Here is a 24487-nt window from a genome sequence, read left to right as displayed (position 1 = left end):
AATCATTAAGTGGTATGAAAAGGATTGAAGAAAGCTTTGTCCCATCCCTGAACAATGTCAACCTCTGTAATACAACTTAAATCGTTTTGTTTTGCTTTTTTAAAGATAGTCAGCAGTCAATACATTTCAAGTACTTAACACAGTTTTAAAAAAAGAACCAAAAACTTGGAAGACAATCATTCTCTGTATCAAACACCGATATATAGCTGATAAAAGATTTACTCTGTGTGTGTTGGTGCATGTGCATAAAATATATACAAACTAAATTTCTGGTGGCAGACGATTCTTTTTCTCCCCCCCAACACCCCGCCCCAGTTCTTTGAGGTGGTGGGGGCTGATTAGAAAAGGTGCTGTCTTCCCACTTCTCTGACTTCCTCCATCTCCCCACCCAACTCCACGGATTGACCAGAAGAAGAGGCAAGAAAACTACCAAGTATGGCACACAAAATAATAAGTATTCGAAGTCGGTAGTGGTTTTGCACAGTAAAGAAGACTGACTTTTATCAAGGAAAAGTGTCTCCAAGAGATTTTCTTTCAAATGCAAAACCACAGGCCTTTATGCTCTGATAAAGCAGACCCTTGACCTGGTGATCCTTTTCCTTCCAACAGTAAGTCTGTACAACCACAGGGTTCTGGTTAACAACTCTGAGTGTATACTTAGTCCTTTACTTCTAACAACTTGCATCTTTTATCTCCGTATTTCCATCAAGGAGAAACACTTTGTAAAAAAAAATTACTGTTGTATTCTGTGTCCAGTTTACATAGAAACAAAACCACCCCAAAAATCTGATTAGTTCTTCAACAATGAGTGAATTCAGTTAAAATACAGATAATTCGGTGGCTCTGTATGGACCTCGGGGTTTGTTTGTTTGGTAACTACTTGTGTTCCTCTGAAAGTAAATGATTTTTAAAATACTTTCCTGGGTCCCAAAATATTGAAAAGGTTTGCTACTAACAGTTCCTTTTAGCAAATATAAGGTACTACTCTGCATTCATATCATGAATATCAACCTTTTGTCACAGAATATGGCTAGTAAATGAAGGTGCAGATAGCTTTCAGATGTACTCAAAGGTTGAAATACTGAGTTAAGTTGCTTTAGGAATTCTTCAAAAGGAACATGGGGGCATGAATCCTCAAATACTTGATTCATGATCAGAAAAATAAATTTTTACATCTGGAGCTTTTATGAAGTGAACAAAAGTGTCTTTAATTTAACAAGAACATAGGTTAGGCTAAACTTATTATTCATGGTTTTAAAATATTTTATTGATGATTCCATCAGTAAAGGAAAAGGAGAAGATTCTTATGGAGTTTTATATTAAGGTAATGAAAAACTAGGTAATACAGAGGAATCATTTTAATGCAATCATGATGACAAAATTTGGCATGTGAGGTTTTAACAAATACCATTTAATTTGCCACTTTCATTTTAGGGAAAAAAATTGTAGGCCATTTATGTCTAATTTGTATAAAATTCAAAGTTTTCAGATTACTAGATACTATAAAAGTAATAGCTAATTTAGAATAACAAAACTTTCATCATCAAAATTTCAGCAGAACAGAATTATAATTTAATTAGGATGAGTGGGAGTCAATATGTGCACATTATGAAACCAAAATAAGTGGTTTCATTCTGCTTCTAGTACTCATCAACTTGTCTTAGTTAAGATATATCACAAATATGGTTATAGGAATCCAAAATTATGGATTCAGCATTTAAAAATGCTGTTTTTAATGCAGATTCATAATTCACAGTGCAGCCTACTAAAACATTACATTTAGATAACATGCTAAATTTGGTTAATAAGGATATAATTTTCTTTTTTTCTAATTTTCAATATGGGGTACTTTGAAATACACATATACACATATGTATAGGCCTATATATTCTAAATGTCCCAATCATAAAGAATAACTGCCGTTCAATCTTAAAAACAAGTGTGAATATAGTTGAGGTATACATACATACCTCCGCAGATCTATCGGCACTCCCATACTTTATAAATGTGTAAGTGGTCTATTAATAGTCCTACGGATTTTGTATTGTAAGTAAGGGTTATTGTATCAGTGATGGTGACAGCTAACTGGGTAATAAAACATATTTACCCTCATTTGCATAATGTCCCCTGGACCTCTGATGGATTTTTTCATACGTGGTTTGGGTTTTACAGAAGCTGACACAGGAGGCTAGGTAACTTTGCCCTTTGTCTACCATCACTCTGTCTCTTTCTAACTTTGCACATATGTGCACCAGCCACACACAGAGTACATACACAAACACACAAACATTTCAAAATGAAAAAAACACCTAACAATACTGCACAGGACGTCAACATGGTAATACAATCAGTGTCTGTGCCCGGATACTACAATTATCAAAACATCAGTTATTCCCAACACACAGGAGCTTCCCCCTCCTCCCCACTCTCCTTCACAGAACAGCTAAATTTCTTTTGAAGAAAGGGAAAAATGGATGCTTAGAAACATGGTGTTTTTAGTCCGATCTAGCCCTCTGGCTTACCCTAGAGATGGTATATCTGTGTGTGTTTGTGTGTGTGTGTGTTTATGTAAAAATCACATTATATACAATACAATTTTTACAGAAAGCCTGGCAGCTACAAATAAGAGGTAGAACTACTCAAAACTATGTTTCCTGCTGCAGGAAAAAATTCATTTTCTTTACAGTAATTAAAAAAAAGTTTAAAAAATTGACAAAAAATAAGTTGCAGGTTAGGCCCCATAATTTAAACAACAAAATCTAGGAAGAAAAATATTCTTCGATGTACTCAACAGATAAGTTCATTAAAGGGTTAAAAAAAGTTGCATAGGAAAAAAGGGACATTCCAACACTTGCTACAGTGGTGGCAATAGTTTCTCTACAGGGAGCAAAGTACCTTTAGTTTTTCTTCTTGTGATAACTCTTAAGATTCAGGTTGACAAGCAAGAGCAAGTTCGAATAGCAGCACTTTTTCCAGTCCCGGAGGGCGCTGTAAGCCAGGAGGGACCCTGTCTGGAGGTCAAGCTTTGTTCGACCAGACAGAAAGACAAGCCAGTAAGCACAGCTCCAAAGCACAAGTTGGAAGTTCCTTCAATATTTTAATATAAGGTGTTAAAAAATCCTTAATACTTTTCCTCTCTGCTTAAATAAAGGAAAAGGACAGGGTCTGTGCGTGTCTTGAGTGACAGAGGCATCTGGTTGTCAGAGGACACATCTGAAGGTATAAGAGCGAAAATGGGACACTTCAGATGCTGTGGGTAAGGAACGGTGCACTATTGTCTTTCCCTATGCAAGAGAGAAGCAGAGAGAGCGTTGCATTATTTGGCCAGTGGCCAAAACCCGAAACGAAACAAAAATTTAAAAAATAAACCACCAGATAGAAAACAAGAACACAAACAACAAAAACTGTCAGTTTTAGGAAAGACAAACAGGTTACAATGTAGTTTCTGTTCCCTTGCTCCTCCAGAAATAATCATTGTCTTCAGGCTCAAGTTCTAGTCTAATATGAGGCACAATTTTTACTGGAGTTCTAGGAGGACTAGAGAAAAAGACAAAAAGAAAAAAGAAAGGAAACAGTAAATCAGAATTCCTTTATCATCTGTCAAATGTTTACGCATTATACAAAAGTCAAGTGGGTCCTTCTTTGCTCTCTTTAAATACTTATCTCCTTTTTCTGTATTAAAAACAAACATTTAAAAATGGGATGAAAGTACCAAACAGAGTTAAGAAATTCAGGCAAAAATTTCATAAGCTCTCAAACCTAGATTAGACAAAAAAAAACCAAGGAGAAGGACTGAGGGGAGAGGGGTGCGGTGACACTGTCAGAGACAAGAGGCCTGACATGAAGAAAGTATTCAGAGATTTCACGGTTTTGAAAATCAAGGAGGATCTGAAATCTCCAGAGCTGTATTAAGAGGGGAGAAAACTACTGGAGGAGCGCTTCCAGGAAATGTCAGCTACCCTTGAATCAGAGGCGGTACCGATGGGACAGGAGCTAACTCTGATCCTGGGCTTTACCTTGATGATGCTGAAAGATTCCATTATTAAGAGTAAGCTGAGCAGGTCCCTTAGAATGCTTTCTACAAGTAGAAGCTGGGATGAGGTTGGGTGACTGGGTAATTTATTTAAGATAAATTGCAGAGAGGGTGGAGAACAGGGCGTTCGGCCAATAACACGCCGTTGACGCCATTTCTGTGGGGCAATCGTCCCGCAGAACCACGTGAAATAGCAGGCTGTCCTTTACCTTGGCATACCCAGTGACTGAAGAAAAGGAATTTTATCAGCATGATGTGTGGCGTTCAAGGAATGTTGGTGATCTTTCTTCTGGAAAGAAAAAGAATTCTTTTAAAAATCATAAATAGTAGTCATTGGTAAAGCACAGCATTAGAGTCAAAATTTTTAAAGTCTTCACAAAAATGGATGCATCTTTCACCATCAGAAAGGGTAAGAAAGACAAGTTTAGACAATTTCAATTAACACTGTATCAAGCTCAGAATCTAAGCAGTGTGATAAAGCCAAAATCACTCCGTTTCCTTTATTCTGGGCTTTCTGGAATGGGCCACTGCTGTTCTCGTCAGTGAGGAGGCAGCAAGGAACTCATTCTGAGAGAGAGCACCTACTCAGTGACTAAGGCTTGCCCTCAGATTTCCCGCGTTCACAATTTTGTCCTGCTGCTATTTGTTGCGGGGGTAAAAAAAGATTCTGAGGAACGAACTTCTACTGCAACTTTATCAATTTTGTTCATAGACTAATATGATAGTAGAAAATTCTGATTTTACAATGCTCATGGGTATTTTGCTTGAGTAAATTTCTATCCTCACATCCACTACTTCCCGTGTATCCTTTTAAAGGGTTTTGAGAAAACAAAGAACATCTAGCACTAAATAATCAATTTGCCAGATTTTTCCCAGGAGACTCAAATTCCAGATGATATTTTTGTTTGTTTGTTTGTTTGTTTTTTAAGCAGTCTTTAAACTGTACTTAGAAGAGCTGGGCCAGGTTATGATGCCAACGGAAGACATACATGCTGCATTCCTTTCACAGTCTCTTTTTGCTATCTAATGTTCCAGAGATGAAAAATGAAATCAGACAATGGTTTGGGGAGCTTGAATTTAAAAAGAAAATAATAAAGTAGCCTCAGTTACAAGTTACAGGTTACAGGTTGGACACCAAAAGTGAGATGGCTTTAATTCTTTGCTCTTTAAGCCAGTGTGGTAGCCAGCCTCCAAGATGGTCCACCAAGTGCCCTGCCTTCTGGTAATCATGTCCTATATGCATCCTTCCCACGCTGTACCAGGGTAGGTTTGTGTGACCAATAGAATATGGCAGAGGTGATGGTATATCACTTCTGAGATTTGGTTACCAAACACTGCAGTTTCTGTCTTGGTTTCCATCTCTGCAGTGATTTGCAGGCGTGTCATGGGCAGCCCTCGGAGATGCCTGGGAGCCAAGGTACTAAAACCTCCTGCCAACTGCCTTGTGATTGAGCTTGGAAGCACATCCCCAGCTCCGGTCAAGTCTTCGGATTCAGTCCCAGCTAAGAGCTCAACTGCAATCTCACAAGAGACCTTGAGCCAGAATCACTCAAATCTGTGGCTCCAAAATTTCCTGAATGTTAGGAATTGTGTGAGAAAATACATGTTTGTTGTTTAAAGCTGTTGTTTTGTGGTAATTTGTTACACACCAACAGATAAGGAATATGTCCATTTTTCATAAATAGTTATTCATTTTGGTAATCTCTTATTTTTTTTTTTAATAGAGGTACAGGGGATTGAACCCAGGACCTTGTGTGTGCTAAACACATGCTCTACCACTGAGCTGTACCGCTCACCCTCAGTAACCTCTTACTGAAGCTGAAATGGCACTGTCAAATAAAAACACAAGTGCTTCAGCCGTCCTTTCCTACAACAGATCAGTATACCCCGACATGCATCTGGAGCTAAGAGAATACATTTTCTTCAAATGAGAGCTCAAAGTGAAAACAGTTTGGAGCAGCTGCTCCTTGCTACTGGAAAAGCTTGCGATGTTCACTAATGTTACCACAGAGGAATTTCCCCCCTTTTCAAGTGGACTGCTAACTCAATTGCAAGAGAAAAGATGACATGTCAAAAACCATTTCACCTTAGCCACCCGGCCCATGACCCCAGAAAGACCAGTGCAATTACAAAGATGATTTCGAAATAGCAGAAGGGGAACGAAGCAACTTGGAAGAAAATGCAACTATATTGTAAGCTATACCTAAAAAGTGGTGTTAATATTTTAAGATTGCCAATTTAATTGAAGATAAAAATTATTCCAAGTTCCTGGTATTTACAATCGATTCACTGATCACTGAGACCCAGGATGCAATTTCTTTTTTGAGCTGATTTGGTCACTGGTAGAAGCCTAAGGAAGACAAACAGTAACAGACAGTGATGTGGAACTAGAAGCAATGCTGAATACCGGGGGGTGGGGGGAAGGCAGGTCAATTACAGACATGGTTATGAGCTTAGCATTTGAAAGAAACAGATGGTAACTTGCACAACCAAACAAGAACTTAAATAGTTACGAATAAAAGGAGAAGGTAAAGGGTGAAGCTCAAGGAATGTAAAAATGAAGTTTCATAAAATTGTGAATCTTCACATAGGAAAAAAAAAAAAAGAAAGAAAGAAAATAGAGGGAAAGTTAACGCAGATGATAGTCCTCCTTTTTTTTTCTGCAAGTGCAAATTGTATTCAAGCCGGCATGCAAGACGTTAGCTCTACTCACTGTCAGAAGGTTTGCTATCACTTAGGAAAGGCTGCTGTTCCATGATGTCCATTGGAATTTTAATACTTGGAACTTTTTCTGAGTATGGGCAGTCAGACTGTGAAAGAAATTTACAACAGTTTTTAGAAAGTTTTTACGAAACAGACCTCCTTACCTCCCAGTATGGATTAAACCTATCACATTATCATTGACAAAGTCTTAGATCTACTCCATTTCTCCTTTGCTGACTTTTCAAATTCTACACCATCTTCCCCTCACATTTGTTTTCCTCTCTTCTAAGTGAAGGGGATTAGGTCAGTTAAAACAAGAACCACACCAAATGGAGATCGCTACAAACTAAAACAATTGTGAAGCTTTCCATAAACTGGATGCTCAATCAAATATTTCTGGGTTAGTTTGTATGTGTAAAGCAAATAATCTCAGCGGGAAAGATTACACCTAGGAGACTTCCTAAACTATAATATGGCCTTGAAACTTTGGTTTCATTTATGTTTTGTGATTCCATCTCCAGAAAAGGATGACTTATCTTTACTTCCAAGAAGACTTCTAACATCCCCTCCCCAAGAGCACTTTACATAGACTTAAACCTCCCTTCCTTGCTTTAATATTCTAACAAAAACTATTTTGTATTTAAAGACCCATTTCAACTTCCTTATAACAAAGATATTGAAAACTTAGCAAAACATGAGAAAATAAAATCAAAAGGGAGGTGCCTATGATAGTCAGATAAGTGGAGAAGGATCATAACCAGAATAAAGTGATAAAACCAGGCAGGTAATCATGAAATTTCTTGAAGAACAGGCCACCTACACCAAAACTGTACCAGATTTCCACAGGATTCCCATGTTACTGTCTTTTTTTTTTTTTTTTTTAGAATTTATTATATTGAATATTATATATTCAGTCCATATCTACGTTTGGACTGAAAAGATCAAATTCATCTCCTAACTGAAAGTACCAAGGAGATGAACTTTAGTTGAAAGAGAAACAAGGGGAATCAGGGGTCGAAGAAAATAAGAAAAAAAAATCTTAAAAAGCTTACTACACACATTGAAAAGTCCTTCATGATGAATCTAAACAGGCTAATGAGCCACAATATTTTTTTAAAGGATTAAGATACTAGACTCCAATTGACCAAAAAAAAAAAAAAAAAAAAAGATGAAGATGTCAGGGGCATCTACCTTTATGAGACTGTCAAGGACAAGCTTTACCACAGTATTTCAAAGTTTCCCCAGGTAACAGCATTTACAGATGAACAGATCAGCAGCCAATCCTTAATCATAGCCTACTGGGCAGGTTCAAAAATGACTGAGTGGCTCAAAATCTTGGCAAGCTATCATTTTCACCAATTCTAATTGGTGAAATCAATTAATTAATCAATTAATCAGTTAATCAATTCACAAATATTAAAGTTGTAACTCCCATCCTCTGGCATGACTCCCTCTATCCATGGACCCCACACCACACGATGGCCAGGTGAACAACAGGAGGGCCACCTTTCAAATGGAGAGTCCCAAATAATGAACTCAACACAAAGAACTTGTGACACAGATATAGTCTAAACTGCTGGGTTGGAACACAGTCCTGTTTCTTTGCTTTGGTGGGGATGGGAGAAGAGAAAGAAGAAAAGAATAGAAACAAATCTCACACATTATCTTCGAGAAACCTGTTGGAAATACGGAGTTGAGAGTGATAAATATTAGTGAAAGAACAGCACAGTTTAAATATGATTTGTTGAAAATCAAATGTAAGAATTAGATAGAAGCCCTTCTCAGGATCTCATTTGATCCCTTTTGACACTAGAGAGCACTAAATTTAAAACATTCTTAAAAGTGGGTATTTTATTTTTTATCTTAAAAACCGTTAGAGAAGAAGATTCCATAATATTACTTCATACATTCATGTCTAATAAATTTTAAGTCTGATGCTCACGCACATAAACTGAGGTATTTGTTTTGAAAATTCAAGATGAAATACCACTTTAATTATTTCAATATATCAGGCAATCTTTTTTCTCTTGAGTTAGCCTAGAAGTTTATTTTAAATTTTCATTTCTATTCAATGTGTAAATGTATTGTTCTTTTTCATACTGCATCTTAATCTGTTCTGCAGTTTAAACACATTCTCTCTTTTTCTGTCATCACTGGAAACAGAAAATCTATATACCTGTTCTCACTGAGGATGGATGATGACAGTCACAAAAGCTCCCTTGGACTCTTTTTCTCTTTAGCTAAATGTGCCTCGTATATTTAGCCTTTTCTTATTGGATCAGTTTATCTGAAATCCAATTCTGTAAGTTGCCTTCCTTCACTGTACTATTTCCAAGTTCTCCAAAAATAATACAATCAGACAGCCTGAGCAATTGGAAAGAACCAGAAAGGCTTGGACAGGAGTTTGGCCTTTGCCAATATGTCTGCGCACACTTAGAAAGATAACTTAGCATTTCTCAGTCTGAATTTCCTCATCAGCATGATAGGAACAAAAGTATCTACTATAAAGAGCTGTTCTGGCACTCAAGGACAAGGTATGCATGATTAATCAAAATGATCAAGTACAGAGCAGACACCAAAAATTAACCAGACTCCCATGTGAGGATGAGATACTGGGGATTCCATTAGAAGGGGATGCTACACTGTGTAAAATCCAGAGCAAATATTCACATAGGAAGTGTCATTTTGGCAGTGCTTTCAAAAGGCTACTGAGGTAAGCTTTTGGTATGTGTGTATGTATGCATGTGTATGTATGCATGTGTGTGCGCATGTGCACGTGTGTGTGTTAAAGAAAAGCAAATCCCACGTTTTCTCCTAGCACTGATGACGGACCCTTATTGAAATACCAAGATTTGGAAATGGTTTCCTAAAGAAAAAATGGACATTTTATTTCTCCCCTTAGTCATACAATTGCAAGAGGATCATCTAAACTATGACACTGACTACTGCAATTACGTAAAAAGACCCCAAATTCCCAACTTCCTTTCCTTTTTATTGAAGGGCTACAGAGAAATGATCTGAAATCATGTCAAAGTCCAATGCGAGGATAAGCACAGTAACAGAGAACTTTGGTCGAGAGCCCACTCAAATGGACACACTGATTGTGAGAGGTGAGGTCGCCAGCATTTGGCCATATTAGGCTTAAAATTACATAAAACTGAGTTATCACCTCAAATTTAAATCCCAGATTATCAAGAATAAAGCAAATACATTTTGTAGCACTACAAAGCAAACCTCCTTTTTATGAAGTCTGAGATTGAAATTTTTTAGACATGGTGGGCTTTTTTTTAAAAGTCATTATTTCATTATTAGTGTATTAACAGTAACAGAAAGACTAGAAAAAAACAAAGAAAAGAAAAGAAAGGGCAAAGGAAGGTGGAAAGTGACAAGTGGGACGAGATGACAGGTAAACATGCTTGGAACTCAGTCATACATCTCACATAAGGGATTAAAAAAATACATTTTTCACATTTGTTTAACTAACTTTGGAATTTTACTTCGGAATTTTAAAAAGCTCCTTACATCGTCATTGTCACTGTCCAGACTTCCTTTCTTCTTTTTCTTTTTCTTCTCGTCCTCCTTCTTTTTCTTATCCTTTTCTGGAATGACATCATCGAGGAAGCTGAGGTCGTGCTGGGAGAAGAGGTAGTCCATGCCTTTTCTGACAGCTACAAGTGCCAAGATCTGGAAAGATAAATATAAAACGTGTGAAAGAATGCATGTCGGAGACGTCACAGCGAGTATCAGAACTGCCCTAGCAGAGGCAGTAGAAGCCTGTTTTGTACAAAGCTAGAGTACGACAGAACGCACCTCGCTTGCACGAACTTCCATGAAGTGGACCAGAAACATTTTCTTCAAGAGGAAACTGGGTTCATAGAAGTTTTACATGGAACGCACTTTTGTTCACTAATTTCAGTTGTATGATCCTTTCACTTAGAATTCCTAGGTGAAAGGGTTATTTTTTAAACCATTTTCTTCCATGTCAGATTTTTAGTAAAATAACTAAAAGTTTAAAGGGAAAAAACAGCCTGTAAATGATTTCTAATTATTCAAAATTAAAACATTATATGGGTTTTTGAAAGTCAAGAACATCCATACAACACACGGTACACCAAGACATCTTCAAAGTATTGATAACGAGGGAGGACCTGAGTATGCATAGACCATTTCATCTACTGGGGCAACTTCAACACTTACCCTGCATCAGATGCTGCGCTAAACTCTTAGGCAATATTTTCTCATTTATTCCCACAACAAACTCAAGGGTTAGATGTTAGTATCTCTACCTTACAGCTGAGGAAACTGAAGCTTAAAGACTTAAGTATGTTATCCAAGATGATGAAGCCAGATAAAGGAAGGATACAAAGGGTCCGAGCTTTCCAACTCTAACCCAGAACTCTTAAACTCTGTATCTCTGAGTTTATGAATTGCTCTTGAAGGTGTATTAAAGATGTCTTCGCTCAACAGTAAATTAGCATGCGGTAGGACACGGAAGCCCTGGCCCTGCGCACGGCAAGCAGTTGTCTTTATCCATGTCATGCTCTTTACGTCAGCTTCTTCATCTCTCTGAGAAATTAATAACATTCTGCACTACTGATATTACACAACTGCTCTGTGATCAAATAAAAGCTCTGAAAGATGAAAAATACCTTATAAAGGTAAAATATTTTTATCATTATTTAGCACAGGCAGTAAGTGATTTACTGGATACATTTCAGATTTATCTGGGTCTAATGCTGCTTTTCCTGGCTTCAGCAAAACTCACAGGCAGATGATACTAATAAGCAAATGGAAGCCTTTTCTTATCCTCAGTGTGCTTTCCAGTAAGTTAAGATTTTTTTTTTGAAAAGATATAAGGGATCATGAAAAATAAGAATCTGACTCTACAAATAACACTAATATTTCACACCATTTTCCTCTGCTTTCCTGGAGGAAAAACCATTACAAGTAACCAATATACATAAAACGGAATAATAATTCTAGCTAAGAGGAAGAAGATTTTTATTAAAAAAAATATGGTTTGTATATGAAAATTTTGTTTCCAAAGCTACAGGGGAGACAGAGCCAGACCTGAGGCCGACTTTGTGTCAAGCATATGCAGGTGTATTTTCTCGCAAAAAGTGTAAAGCTATGGTCAAGTGTAAAACTCAATGATGAAGCCAAATACAGAGCTAGCATTTCCTTTTGCCCTTCTTTCTCTTGTGAGTATTCAGAGTGGAATGTTAGTCGTTTCACCTTGCTCCTCATCATATCATGGCAGGGAGAGAGAGTCCAGACTCAAACTTAGCATGATACAAACTAGGAGAATTTCCAAAACTGAACTTCTCTCTCCGTTTCTTCTAATTCATTGGTTGATCTCTTGTGAACCTCTACGCTGGTCCTCTGCTCTTTGGCCTGAAATGCGCTGGAGTCTGTTAGCCAAGTTGATCCCAGTGTACAGCAATATTTTAAAAATAGCTAACGTCATGTGCACTTGTGTCTACTGCGTGTCAGGCACTGGGCTCTCCACTCTATATTCACTATTGATGCTCAGAATAAAAACAAAGATACCTCCCTCGTTTTGCTGATGAGTTAAATGGGGTGCTTGGGGAGGTTCACTGATCAGCACGAACCAGAGCCAGGATCTGAACTCAGCTGTCTGACTCCAAGGTCCAGCCGAGGCAAACACAGACATGGGAACCTTAAATTACAGCTGACCCAAGTGGTTAGGTCAAAGCTGGAAAATAACTGGAACTACTTGTGAAAGACACATGTGTCGTCAACATCCCCATAACTACACGACACGGGTGTGACTTCATGGGTAGGTGCAATTAAAATAACCCCTACCATGACCGGAAAAATGATAGCAGCCACAGTCGACTTGAGGATCCAGAGCAGGGCGAGACACAACACCTGCAGGAAAGTGAACAGGTGGACTCTGCGCAGGGGCACGTGGCGCAGGTAGATGAAGTCTGGCTGATGCTTCAGGGGCATCAGAAGCAGCTTGAGACGATCCATGAACTGGGGAGGAAAGGGGAGCAGAGCACAAGTACATTACTTCAAGAGCTGATGCACCAAGTCACTTCTTTAGTCTAATGAACCACTGGTGATTTGTCATCCAGCATTCAGGCAAGTGGTGCCCCTTTTAGAGGGCACTGGGCGGGGAGTCAGAAATACAGTCTAACACAGTAAGACATAGCACAAGTCTTCCAACTTCTGTTACTACTTTGGCAGGAATGCTATGCAGTTATATGAGATAAAGTGGCCACTGAAGAATAAGGTCTCAGCTAGTAATGAGATGCTGAAGGAAGACATCTGACTCATGTGTCTAACTGGGCCTTGATTGCCTTATCTAGAAGAAGAGGAGATATGATGTATCATTTATATTTCAAGGATGTTTCAAAGGAAGCATCTGACTTGAAAATGGGAACGCACTGGTATTTTCATAAATTCCACATTATTTATCTATGGCATAACTCAACAAATACATTCAGCGATGAATTACCATTTCTTTTCCAAGAAAAGCCACATGAACATTGCAGTGAGTTTCAGAGTGTCAACAACTAGATACCTGAATCTAGGAGAGGCTATTGCACCATCATCTATAAACAGATACTGGAATGACTGTCAAGCACCTACGTGCCAGGTACTGTGCTTCAATGAGTAACTGCGGGCTTTACATCAATGATGCTGATAAGGATGATACTTAAGTACTTATCAGAAGACCCTTCAGATGGAAGATGCTCAGTAAACAGCTGTTGAATTGAATAATTACATAGTAAGGACTCTAAATAATATCTCTACTTTCCTTCTGAAGAGAAGGGAGAAAAGGAAAAGTAACTAGACTGCCAGTGGCAGTCTTCTCTGGAGTGACTTCCTGTCTAACAAGTTTCCCTTCTCCCTCCAGAACTCCTGGTAGGAGCACTCCCATTTATAGAGACTAGGGTAACAATTATTTTTGCTAAATCACATCTTGCCAGAAAGATCTAAAAGAGGGAGAGTCAAGAGAAAAGCGAAGAGAAAAGGTGACAGGGCGACACCACTGCGGAATTTAAGAAATCCACTAGCTGTCCCTTCGGCAAGGGAGTTTTTTCCCCTCATTATTACGAAACCATTGATTTTTTTCCTTTATTTTAACAAATGTGTACTGACCTCCAACCATCATTTACCCACCTACAACATACAAAATCAACCTTCTGTTCTAGACTGACTTACAAAACAAAAATAAGAACTATTAGTTTGGGGGCCATATTTGTTTCATATTTTTCCATTTAAAGAAATAAAGAATATTTACAATCTCAGGTTAAAAATAAAATATTTTTACACTTATACTTCCCCAAAGTTTCATGGGCACAAATAAACCCATATTCACATTCATCTAGTCCAATCTATGAAGAACCACCTTGTATTTTATAATAAACATCCAAGTGATGAAGCACTCAACTCAATGGACCTAAACAAGGAACAATAAAATAGCCTTTTCTCTTTTGGGGGTCTGGCCACTTGCCCAGCTCTATCTGACTCTAAAACCAAATTAATCTAAATTCAATAAATGAAAGCAAGGACTATTATGAAGGAGTTTAAATAAATTCTTACAATGCTCACAGAACATGCAGTCTTTTCCCATTAAAACATCACCAAGTGCTAAATAAGGCTACAGTTAACAAGGTGCCAGAAAGCAGCAGAAGTACTTCCAGTTTCCTGGTGCCAATTAAATTAAACCTCAGTTGAAAGACAAAGTCCCTTACAAAGATTTCCCTAATGAATTTTTTTAGAGGGGGCCGGTTTTACCCGAGTTGGGAACAGCTGAAGTTTTTGACAAAAGTAGCACATACACCAACAGCACACTGACTGGATTCTTTTTTTTTTTTAACTGGTGCAAAACTTTTGATTAATGATCTCAGCCGTGCAAAAAGCAAATCAAGTAAGAAGAGCCTGTTCTTAGTATAGGGTAAAGGCAAATGGATAAACTGTCTCGAGCACACTGAGAAGGTTAGATTTCCTTCTTGGAAGGAAGGAAGGGAGGGAGGGAGGAAGAGATGGTGGAAGATCACAGATGACTCTCTCACTTTCCTTGTCAAATATCCTTTAACAGCTTATTTCAAGGCTGGGTATGTATGATGACACTCGTTAACACAAGCTAACTTTGTCAATTAAATCAGAAATGAAACGCAGGTGAATGAATGGTGGAGAAAGTAGAATAAAATGTATTTTAAAAACTCAGCAGTTATGGATTAGCCCTTTTCTTCAATGATCTCTTACTGGGCTGTTTTTTAGTACTACTAGAAATTATGCTTAGATTGAAATGGAAGACTTACCTGCACACCATTAAGAGATGCTACCCCCATATACAGGAACACGCCATAGAGTACAGGCATGGGAATAAACTAGGAAATTGAAAAAAAATTGGAGAAAGGTTAAAAACAATATTAATAAGAGCAGTAAGAGAGAGGGATAGTTTAAATAAAGGCTAAATGTCAAACTAAAAGATACACTTGATTATACAGTGACCTCCAATTAGTGTTCTCTACTCATCACTGATAAACTTCTAAACCCTTTGTACTAGAAAGACATAAAGGGGGATAAGGGAGACTTTCAATTTTTTTTTCTTTACAATTTGCATGCATGACCTCAAAAATAACTTTTTTTTTCAATGGGAAAAGTTTGTTTCCCTTTCCCCTTAAAAGGAATGACCATGTAAACCAGTCGCTGGCAGGGACTGGGAGGGAGAAAGAGAGGTAGAGGGTTGCCTCACTCCTGAGACCAAAGTTCCTTCCCAAACATCTGTTGATTTTTTCCTAAATAATTTTCACCAAATGATGTATCAGCTTGGTGTATAAACGCCTCTTTCAATTAAGTGACCACCAAATGACTGTCCCCTTTCTTCCTCTTGGGAATATTAAGAGGACTAACTAATGAGAACACTGCTAAAAAGGAGCCTGGAGCAGCTGGAAGCAATTAATTATATACATGGATTAATACACATCTTTTAAAACTGAATTAATACATTTTCGTATGTTAATTAGCAAGAGTCTTATGCACTAATGCGAAGTGTTTCAACAATGGGAAGTTCCAGTATGATGATGGTAAGTTTTGTCCATTCCTAGACGTTTGAAATGTCCCCAGTACTGCAGACCCCAAGCAAATCAGGGATGACTCTGTTTCTGGGAAGTCTTTTATCTGGACAAAAAAAAAAAAACGTTCTCAAGCTTGGATTTTGAAAAGAAGTTCAAGTTCAGGAGTTCTCAAAGCTCAAATACTAAAACCACAATCAATTAAGTCCAATCTTACCAAATCTACACAAAGGAGGCTATTGTAGCCAGAAAACAGTATGACTTTAGAGTAATTTTTAAAGAACTATCACATGTATTAAGAAACTGAAGCACAATTTCTATCAGCCTTTCCTTGTGATCACCTAAAACAGTTCTGCATCTCAGTGCCCTGAGCTCTACCAGAGAAACAGTAAATTCGCAAATGTGTCACAACCACCTCCAATTGTTATTGGCTAGCTTATAAAATAGTTAAATTTATATGGAATAAATATACTTATTTATATTAAACATTACATACTGCTTCTAAAAAAGACTAACAATTTTAACAAAGCTCTAACTTGCTCTTGAGCTCAGAACCAATGTAAATGACACTGAAGGGGGTGGGAGGGACAGTGGGAGTGGCAGGGAGGCCGTGTGCGCTATGATACCCAACGGTCACCACAAAGAGGCGAAAGCATCACGTTCAAGCCACTGGAGTTCAGACACATGCCTTTATTTCCTTTAGAATGTGTATGTTTCCACTCCTTATGATTCCTCTGTACAAATTTACCAAAAAGTACAAAATGAAACTCACCAAGGGACCATTTTACAGTTTTCACTTATTTCTTAATTTTTAAAGTTTCTTCTATGGACAAGGCAACTTCCATGTTTCCTTACTCTATGATGATTTCTTATTTCATTTCTAATTTCTTGGGAAGACATGAAATGCGGAAGGTGAAAAAAGAAGTGTAGTTCAGGGAAAACTAGTTAGAAATCACACAGTAGTTACTCTTCAATCTGAGTAAAGTGTTTTTCTGTCTTGAAAGACAGTAATCACAAAAATGATCCTGGTCCTTATCCCCACCCCTCACCTAAGCTTAGCTAAATGTTTTCTCTGCTGTAGTTCTAATGCCAGAGTGATGGCACTCTGTGCCTTGCTGCCTAGATCTGTTCTCTCTGAGCTTAGGATGACAGATATTGCCAAATTTAACCACAAAATAAAACCAGACGGCAGCATTACCCAGGAATGGGGTATGGGTGGGAAAAGAACTGCAGATATGTTTATGTTTTTAAAAAGTTATTCTTTGGCAAAAAGAGTACATATAAAAGAAGGCTATTCACTTGATTTTTAGCCAATTTCAATCTCATACAAATGTCTTATGAAATTCACCCTCTTCTTTATGATAGTATAGTGTCTCAATAAAAAATCTTCCAGTTTGGAAATCTGGATGAAATGTAACAGAATTACTGGATTAGAGGATATTTTTTATTGGATTTCGTTCAGGAGTCATATCAGGTCAATCCTTAAAAATTCATCATAACAGACATTTTCCCAAAGGAAGAAGAATATATTTTAAAAACACAGGATCCCATTTTAAGTTAAACTAGGATAATATACATAGTAATGGCAGGTAGACATTTTTATGAAGCCAGGCAGGAGAATTTAAAGCATAAAAAGCACAAGGTATACTAGGTACATAGGCTTATCAAGAATTGCAAAATGAGAACATGAAAATGAATATATGTCTGTTCATGTATGACTGAAGCATTGTGCCGTATACCAGAAATGGACACAACATTGTAAACTGACTATACCTCAATTAAAAAATAAAAATAAAAAATAAATAAAGAATTGCCAAATGATAAAATTACGCAAAAATTATTTAAGTAATCCAATGTGCCCAGAAAGCCAAAAAGCATAATTATAAATATTGCAATGCTTTTAATAAACATTAAAAATGAAAAAAATTAAGTGCTTGATCCTGCAACCAGATAGAATCACGAAATTGAGGTCATTGAAGATTTAACATATTCAAACTATGTTACCAAATTTTTCAAATTCTGGTGAATATAGTTCCATTCTTTTTCAACTTAATCCCTCCCTTTGATTTTCTGATAGTGTTAGAATATCCTCACAGGAGAAAAGTGTAAGAAGGGTAAATTTAACCTAAAAAAGGTAGACTGTAGTTGTCCACCAGAGTGAGGTCTTCCAGTAGAATCATAGTCAATGTGTGTCTGTGTGTTTCTGTGTGTGTGTATGTCTGTGCATATAAAACCCAGAATGAGGTCCTGATTAAGAGCATGGGCATAGAAGTTAGACATACCTGGGTTCCAACTCTGGTTCTGCATATTGTGGAGCCCAAAGGAAATATCAACTTCCCTACCCTCAGTCTTCTCATAGTGCTTATGACAAAGATTACAGGGCACAAGCACTCAGTTCAGGGCCTGGCTCATAAAAGATACTCACTCAATGATACATGGTGCGGCACTGATGTCATTATTATCATCAGGACCTCTAGTGGCAGGCAAGTCAAGAAAACTACAGGTGCACAGCACAACTTTCTCTGGCCCATCTGTGGGGGGCTTGGGGGGTGGCAGTTTAGGCCAGGAGGGTGCTACAAAGGTCATACCTGAAGGCTTAGTTTTATTTAGGCTCTATAATATTGCCCTTTCAACTATGAGAATAATAGTCTAAAGCCCTTAAGCCTTAAAAATCAGCACCGGGAAGCTGCTGACTTGCAATCTGGTCCCTACTTGTTGAAGAAACTGTGGAGCTCATCAAGGTATGATGAGTCTGTGAAAATGCCGTATTTCTCGCTACGTAAGAGAACTGGATATTAGATCAAAGAAGCTGGGGAAGATCATCACATGGGAAATAAAAGTGATTAAGTTCATTAAGGGCAAATGCTCTTTTATTCTAAAAGGTGGTAAACCATGATGGCTGATCAGGCTTTGGGGTCAGAACTGCCTGGGTTCGAATTTTGGCTCAACCATTTAAGAACTCTGTAACCTGGCAAGTTACTCATCAATTTTTTATCTGTAAAATAGGTATTAATCATAAGTATGTTTTTGTAGGTGTTTTTGGAGTACTAAATTTTAAAAACCTGTGTAAAGCTCTTGGTCCAATGCCAAGCTCAATAAATAGGAGCTACTGTTCCATCATCTTCATCACCATCATCACCTTCATTACCATGTCTCCTTGTTTCCCTGTTACTGACCAGAGGGGGTGGCATACAGCAGGAGCTCAAGAAACATTTGTCAAATTTACAAATTAAAGGCTATCTTCCACATTTTAGAACACTGAACAAATCTGAAAGATAAATGTTGGCCATTCCTGATGTTAAAGATAAACTAATTCAAGCAGAGGCAACAGACGTGGCAGTGAATTCTTCTTGATCTTTGTTTCTTTAGGCTTGCCAGAAGAATGGAAAAAGCAAGCTCCAGGAACTGCCTTTCATCTTTTTTGCTGCCCTTTAGTTTCCCCGAGTCCCCCCATACAGAACACTAGCTTAACAGGCAATGTTTCCACTGCAGAAACACAGATCTAAACTGTTGAGCCAGCCTGGGAAACCAGCTAGACCCGCTTCCCAACAGGGCTGTACTGAATCAACGGTGAGATCTGAGGCATGCCTGACTGTCGCTGGCCAAGGTCGAGGGGTATCCTCCTGAACTTGAAACTAGTACACCATAATTCCTTACATTCTTCCCTTCGGCAGGGAGACCAAGACAGAGGTCATAAACACCACGTTCAAAGCAAGTCTGCCTAAGTAGGCATAGGGAACAACGATCTGCACTTCTCACTACACGGGAGAAAATGGTTAGCTAGCATCATCAGAAGCCACCAAACGGGGAGGGATGCAGGAGTTGGGAGGGAAGGTATTGAACTGTTTCATTTAAAAAAGTCACACGTTTCTCTTGATCCCATTTGTTTGATCTGTCTTTCAAAGGTAGCTCTTTTTAGTAAAGCTATTCCCAAAAGGTGTCATCTGTTTCTTTAAAACACACATAGTCACAGAGTGGAGGGAACAAAGTTCCCGCCTCCAAGGTAACTGCTGACACCACTTTCCGTGCGAATTCTGAGATTAATTGTTAATCTTGACTTTAGCTCAGTTGTGACTTAGGTTTTCATTAAACTGTACCCTCAACATCTGCTTCTTCCTGTTCTGACTTTTCAAATGAGCTAACAAGGGTTCTGCAGTGAATGCACATCACCCAAGTTCATTAGTGAATACCAAGTTCCATGCTAAGAAGGGCACATGGTCTCAAATTGGCTGACTTTTTCAGATATGATTCCTAAAGTTAGGAATAGCGTCACTCACCGAAGCAAGGAACAACAATCGTCAATGCTAGACTGCTTCATCCTTGTTGCTTTCAAATCTACATTTCCCACAATACGTTGGAAACTACATTAACAAAGCAATTTCATTTCCTACATTTGAGGCAAAACCTTGCCTAGCAAAAATGTCTGCCAAACGCCCTTTTTCACTGCTTCTTACGATGCACACTGACTTTCTGCACTGACCCAAAGCTGCCAGGTGGAAACAGCCACAATTATGGACCCTGGTAACTGAGTGATGAGAGCCAGCACATGACAACTTAAGGAAGGTCAAAGGAAAACCAAGCTCACGCTCACTGACCCCTTACAACTGTCTCTCTCCTTTCTCTGTATTGTAGTCTGTTCCTGTAGATACTAACGAGCTTTGTATATCGGGGCAAAAAGAATCCCCGTAAAATGAAGAACAAAAGTGCTTTCAGCTTTAACTCCTCTGCAGCCATATTTGGGTGAGAAAAGAGTTGGGAAGAGGCCTTGCCTCTCTTCCTAAAAATAGCAGTTTATACAGTGGCTGTTCTCTGTGTCCCTTTGGAATCACGCATGATTACTCAGCTGACAGATTCTCCAAGATTAAAGCCAACTTGCTGTAACAAACCAAGAAAAAAAGAATTTTTAAACATATCTGGCTTTTTTGAATTAGGATTTTATACTGTACTAGTGAAAAGAAAATAACCCAATAATAAAAGGGAAAAAAAGGTGGATGGTGATGAGTACATGTGAACTGATGGGGAGATTTCTATGTATCCCTTACTAGTGGCTCCGCACTAAGAGATCCTGTAAAAGAAACCCTGCACTTGTGTCATGTGAGTCCACCTTCAGGGGTCCCAGGGGCAAATTCCTTCCTAGTAGAGCCTCCCACAACATGAGGTCATGATTACCTACAATGACCTCTCTAAAAGTTGGTCTGTCCAGACGAGGTCCCATTGCGTACGCTGTCAAAAGCTGCCATCAGACTTTTCCACCAGCTGATGGGCTGGTGTCTATGAGGCAACAGAGGAACACAGAGCATTTTGGCAGGGGATCTGATGCTATGAAATTCACAACAATTTTAAACCTACCCTACAACTTGCTCTGCACTGGCAAAAGTGACAATAGATTTCCCTCTGTCCCCACAGAACATAAAATCTATTCCTTTTTAAGGTCCTCTGTATGAACCAGAGACAAATTCCTGCGGTAACGTTTCATTTTACTTCCCTATGTGTTACATGAGGTGCGTATTTCTTCATAATTCTGGTCAGAAATTAATTAAACCAGTGAATTGGCATTGTGGAAAGTGAGGACAGAAGCTGAACATTTAAATCTTTTAACTGTTTACAAAGTCTTTTGTGCATAATGTGTACTCTTAAGGCAAAGTCAGTCCTAGCTAGAAGTTAAGAAATTACAATTCTACTTTCCACAAATTCATCTGACTGGCAATTGACATACAAATGTGTTAACTGAAAAGAAATGAAGGGCTTTTGCCTTTCACTGTATTTTTCGCATTGTTTGAATTTTTTCCGAGAATGTACTGCTCCATTACTTGTGTAACTAAACAAGCATTTTGAAAATCTTCTAAAAAATTAGAATGGTTTAAAAATACACATTTTCAGAGAAAAATTTGGAAGGATATTGCTAACATTTGTTGTTTATAGCTGTTAGGTCTGTATGAGATTCATGCTTTGTACCATGGGGCAAAGCAGAAGATACAAATTATCAATAATTGGCTAGTATTGTTTATATCAGAAAAAAATAATAAAACATTTGCCACAAGAGAAAATTGGAAGCTTCATGGCAGATAGACATTAACCTTTTTTAGTCCTATCTCTACTTCTCAATAGGCTTTCATATATGATTTATATTTATCTATTAAACAGATATTCACCCCCTCAATCAAACCTATATATTGACTCCTAACTTTTTAAATAATGTATCATTTTTCTTCTTCAAAAGTTCATTTCTAAAGTTTTCTAGTTCTAAGTCAGTAATTTCACTCTCTTTTCTCTGTGAACATGAGGCCTTCTGATGCAAAGAAGAGAGAAACACAGTCAACAATACTTAAGAATAACAGAACAATGACAAAATGATTGCCCTGAGTCATTCGCATTATCCAGGAGTCTAACGTGGGGACGGAGGACAGGATGCAGGGACAGGTAAATGCGAAGTGATGGGAAAAAAGGATGTAGGGAGACAAGGAGAGCAAAAAAGGTAGTGGAAAGTGCAGATCAGTTAGTTATATTGAACTGTATGAAACTGCCATATGCATAGGTCAAAAAATTGGAATACTGGTAATTTAATATGGTTCAACCAAATAACTGCAATAATAATAATAATAGTAGTAGTAGTAATAAAAATAATGATACTACTAATAATAGTAATAGTAATAATAATAGAAGGGGTAAAGGAATAAGAAGGAAAGGAAGACACATTTTTTAAACGTCTTCATTCTACCTAACTCCTGCTTCATATAGTGTGTTGTGGAAGTGGCTGAGAATCTCAGACAGTTCTTAAGGAAGTCTGCTCTTCACACACCCAATTATCTGCCAGTGCTCTGAGAAGGAAAAAGAGACGAGTATTTCACATATTTACCTTCAAGATGGGAGCCATAAAAACTGACAGACCAGTCAGAATAAACACAAGGGTTCCAGTGACTCTTTGTTCCCTGAAACCAAATCAAAAGATTACCATTCTACCTCTTGTTTTCATAAACACGCTCTTGTCTTTTCACCTTCAAAAAAGACTATACGTTGACCGAATCAAGGCTTGGCTAAATCAGCAAAGGTGTGGACATATATGTAATTAATACCTTAAGGACAGCATATAGGCCTAACAGAACTATAAAATTCTCTTAACATTATTGCAGTATGTGATTTGAATTCATCAAGTAAAAAGTGATTCTGCTAAATCCTCTGTCCTTTTAGAATTAAGAGAGAAAACATCACTTGCTCTGGGCCCATCAATTACTGGCCTATGTAAAACACTTATTTTTAAACAACTTGTACTGTTGTGTAATTACACCTTCTTTCATGGGAGATGGTGATTACACTGTCCCACATGCTAATTAACAAAACAGCTCAGAAAAATTTCATAAGTGCAATAAATCCTATCAGTCTAATTTCCAAATCTGCAACAACAAAAGTACTTTTTAACAAAAATGATTCCCATACACCACCCTTCTTCCCAGTCTCCAAGAAAGAATCACCCAGTGTTGTGGCGTGGGAAATGAAGGCTCTGTCGTGTGAGCTATTCACCCGAGCACTGAGGAGCAGAGTTTGCTGCAAAACATACACAACAGAGTATAAAGGTCTCTTAAGAGCCTTTCAGGGCTTCCCAGATTTAACAGCTGGAGGTCAAGGTTTCTCAGTGCTTATGGGACAGAAAATGAACTGGAAAATCAGACTTGCTTTCCTTTCATGGAATCTTGAAAGTCATAAGCAGACTCAAGAAAGTCTCAATACAGCTGAAAAATTAAAGGGTTTGATTTTTATATATGATGGTGACAGAGTGTATACCACAGCACCAAAATGCCCTGCAGGGACTGAAGAAAGTGAATGATCTGTTTGTGTTTTCACTTTGCATCTTTTAGCCTTCTGTTAATCAAAGGAGATGTATGTAACGTAAGAAGGGAACTCAAGAAATTACTGAAGCCCCTCTTTCTAATGAAAACTCAGTCCTCTCTCGAAGAGCAAGTACAGGAAGAAATCATTCATCACCAGCCCGTTCTCCTTCCCGCCTGCCCACTTCCTGCTGAACCACGTGCAGATGTGTGCATAATGTGTTCTGTGGAGCCATCTTCCTCTGACTTAACCTACCTCACTCCGAGAAACTTCGGTTGTTCTCCAGGTGCTGAAGTCTCCGTCTCCATCTTCAAGCTGTCGATGTGAGCGATGGAGATGACAGTGGCAGCCACATACCACGGAAGAGCCATGAAGGAGCACACCACCATGAGGATGGCCACCCAAAAGAGATCCAGGTGATACCCAGCTCCTTTCTGCAGCAAGAGGTAACAAAACCATGTGGAGAGAGTACTCAGGTTGCTCTCCAGTCATATGTCCAGATGGGAGTTAAGATCATTGAAAGAAATCAACTCACTTTGCGTGATAAATATAACTATTAGAAGGTTAGCTCCTTGAATGAGGAAACTTCCCCTTCTTCATACTGTCCCTCTGACAATTCAATACAAAGCAACCACATGACATCTCCTCCAGCCTGATGTAAGTCTCAGCTCATTATTTGTTTATTGCTACTTATCCTCTCTGTGTCCAGTCATGTGATCAGAACCGTGGAGATATAGCTACCCTGAAGAGTTACTGAGACCATTCAATACAGTAACTGAGGGAAAGTATTCTGTGCGAACTTAAATGGCGGTGCTGAGCTCAGTAAATGGTGATAGTAGCCAGAGCGTATTAGTTGTTTTTAACAGAAGCACAA

The 24487-nt window shown here is 38.2% G+C and overlaps 1 protein-coding gene across 6 annotated transcripts in view; it reads right to left on the bottom strand.

Moving 5' to 3' along the window:
- Positions 1 to 3450: 3450 nt before the first annotated feature.
- Positions 3451 to 24487, bottom strand: part of SLC4A4 (solute carrier family 4 member 4) — a 310190-nt gene continuing 289153 nt past the window's right edge. For 5 of the 6 annotated variants that reach the window (XM_064485254.1, XM_031470303.2, XM_031470307.2 and 2 more), the window contains 8 exons: positions 23869 to 24047; positions 22646 to 22718; positions 15034 to 15102; positions 12563 to 12736; positions 10259 to 10420; positions 6747 to 6843; positions 4243 to 4322; positions 3451 to 3537 (listed from right to left, as the gene is read on the bottom strand). In XM_064485254.1, coding sequence (XP_064341324.1) covers positions 4279 to 4322; positions 6747 to 6843; positions 10259 to 10420; positions 12563 to 12736; positions 15034 to 15102; positions 22646 to 22718; positions 23869 to 24047 — 798 coding nt within the window. In that variant the 3' untranslated portion in view covers positions 3451 to 3537; positions 4243 to 4278. The remainder of the gene's footprint in view (positions 3538 to 4242; positions 4323 to 6746; positions 6844 to 10258; positions 10421 to 12562; positions 12737 to 15033; positions 15103 to 22645; positions 22719 to 23868; positions 24048 to 24487) is intronic. The other variant, XM_064485250.1, reaches the window with a different exon arrangement.

The sequence above is a fragment of the Camelus dromedarius genome, chromosome 1 (assembly GCF_036321535.1).
Source record: "Camelus dromedarius isolate mCamDro1 chromosome 1, mCamDro1.pat, whole genome shotgun sequence".
In the NCBI taxonomy this organism is placed as follows: Eukaryota; Metazoa; Chordata; class Mammalia; order Artiodactyla; family Camelidae; genus Camelus; species Camelus dromedarius.
Note: the sequence above shows the minus strand (reverse complement) of the source record. Positions and strands in the feature narration are given on the sequence as shown.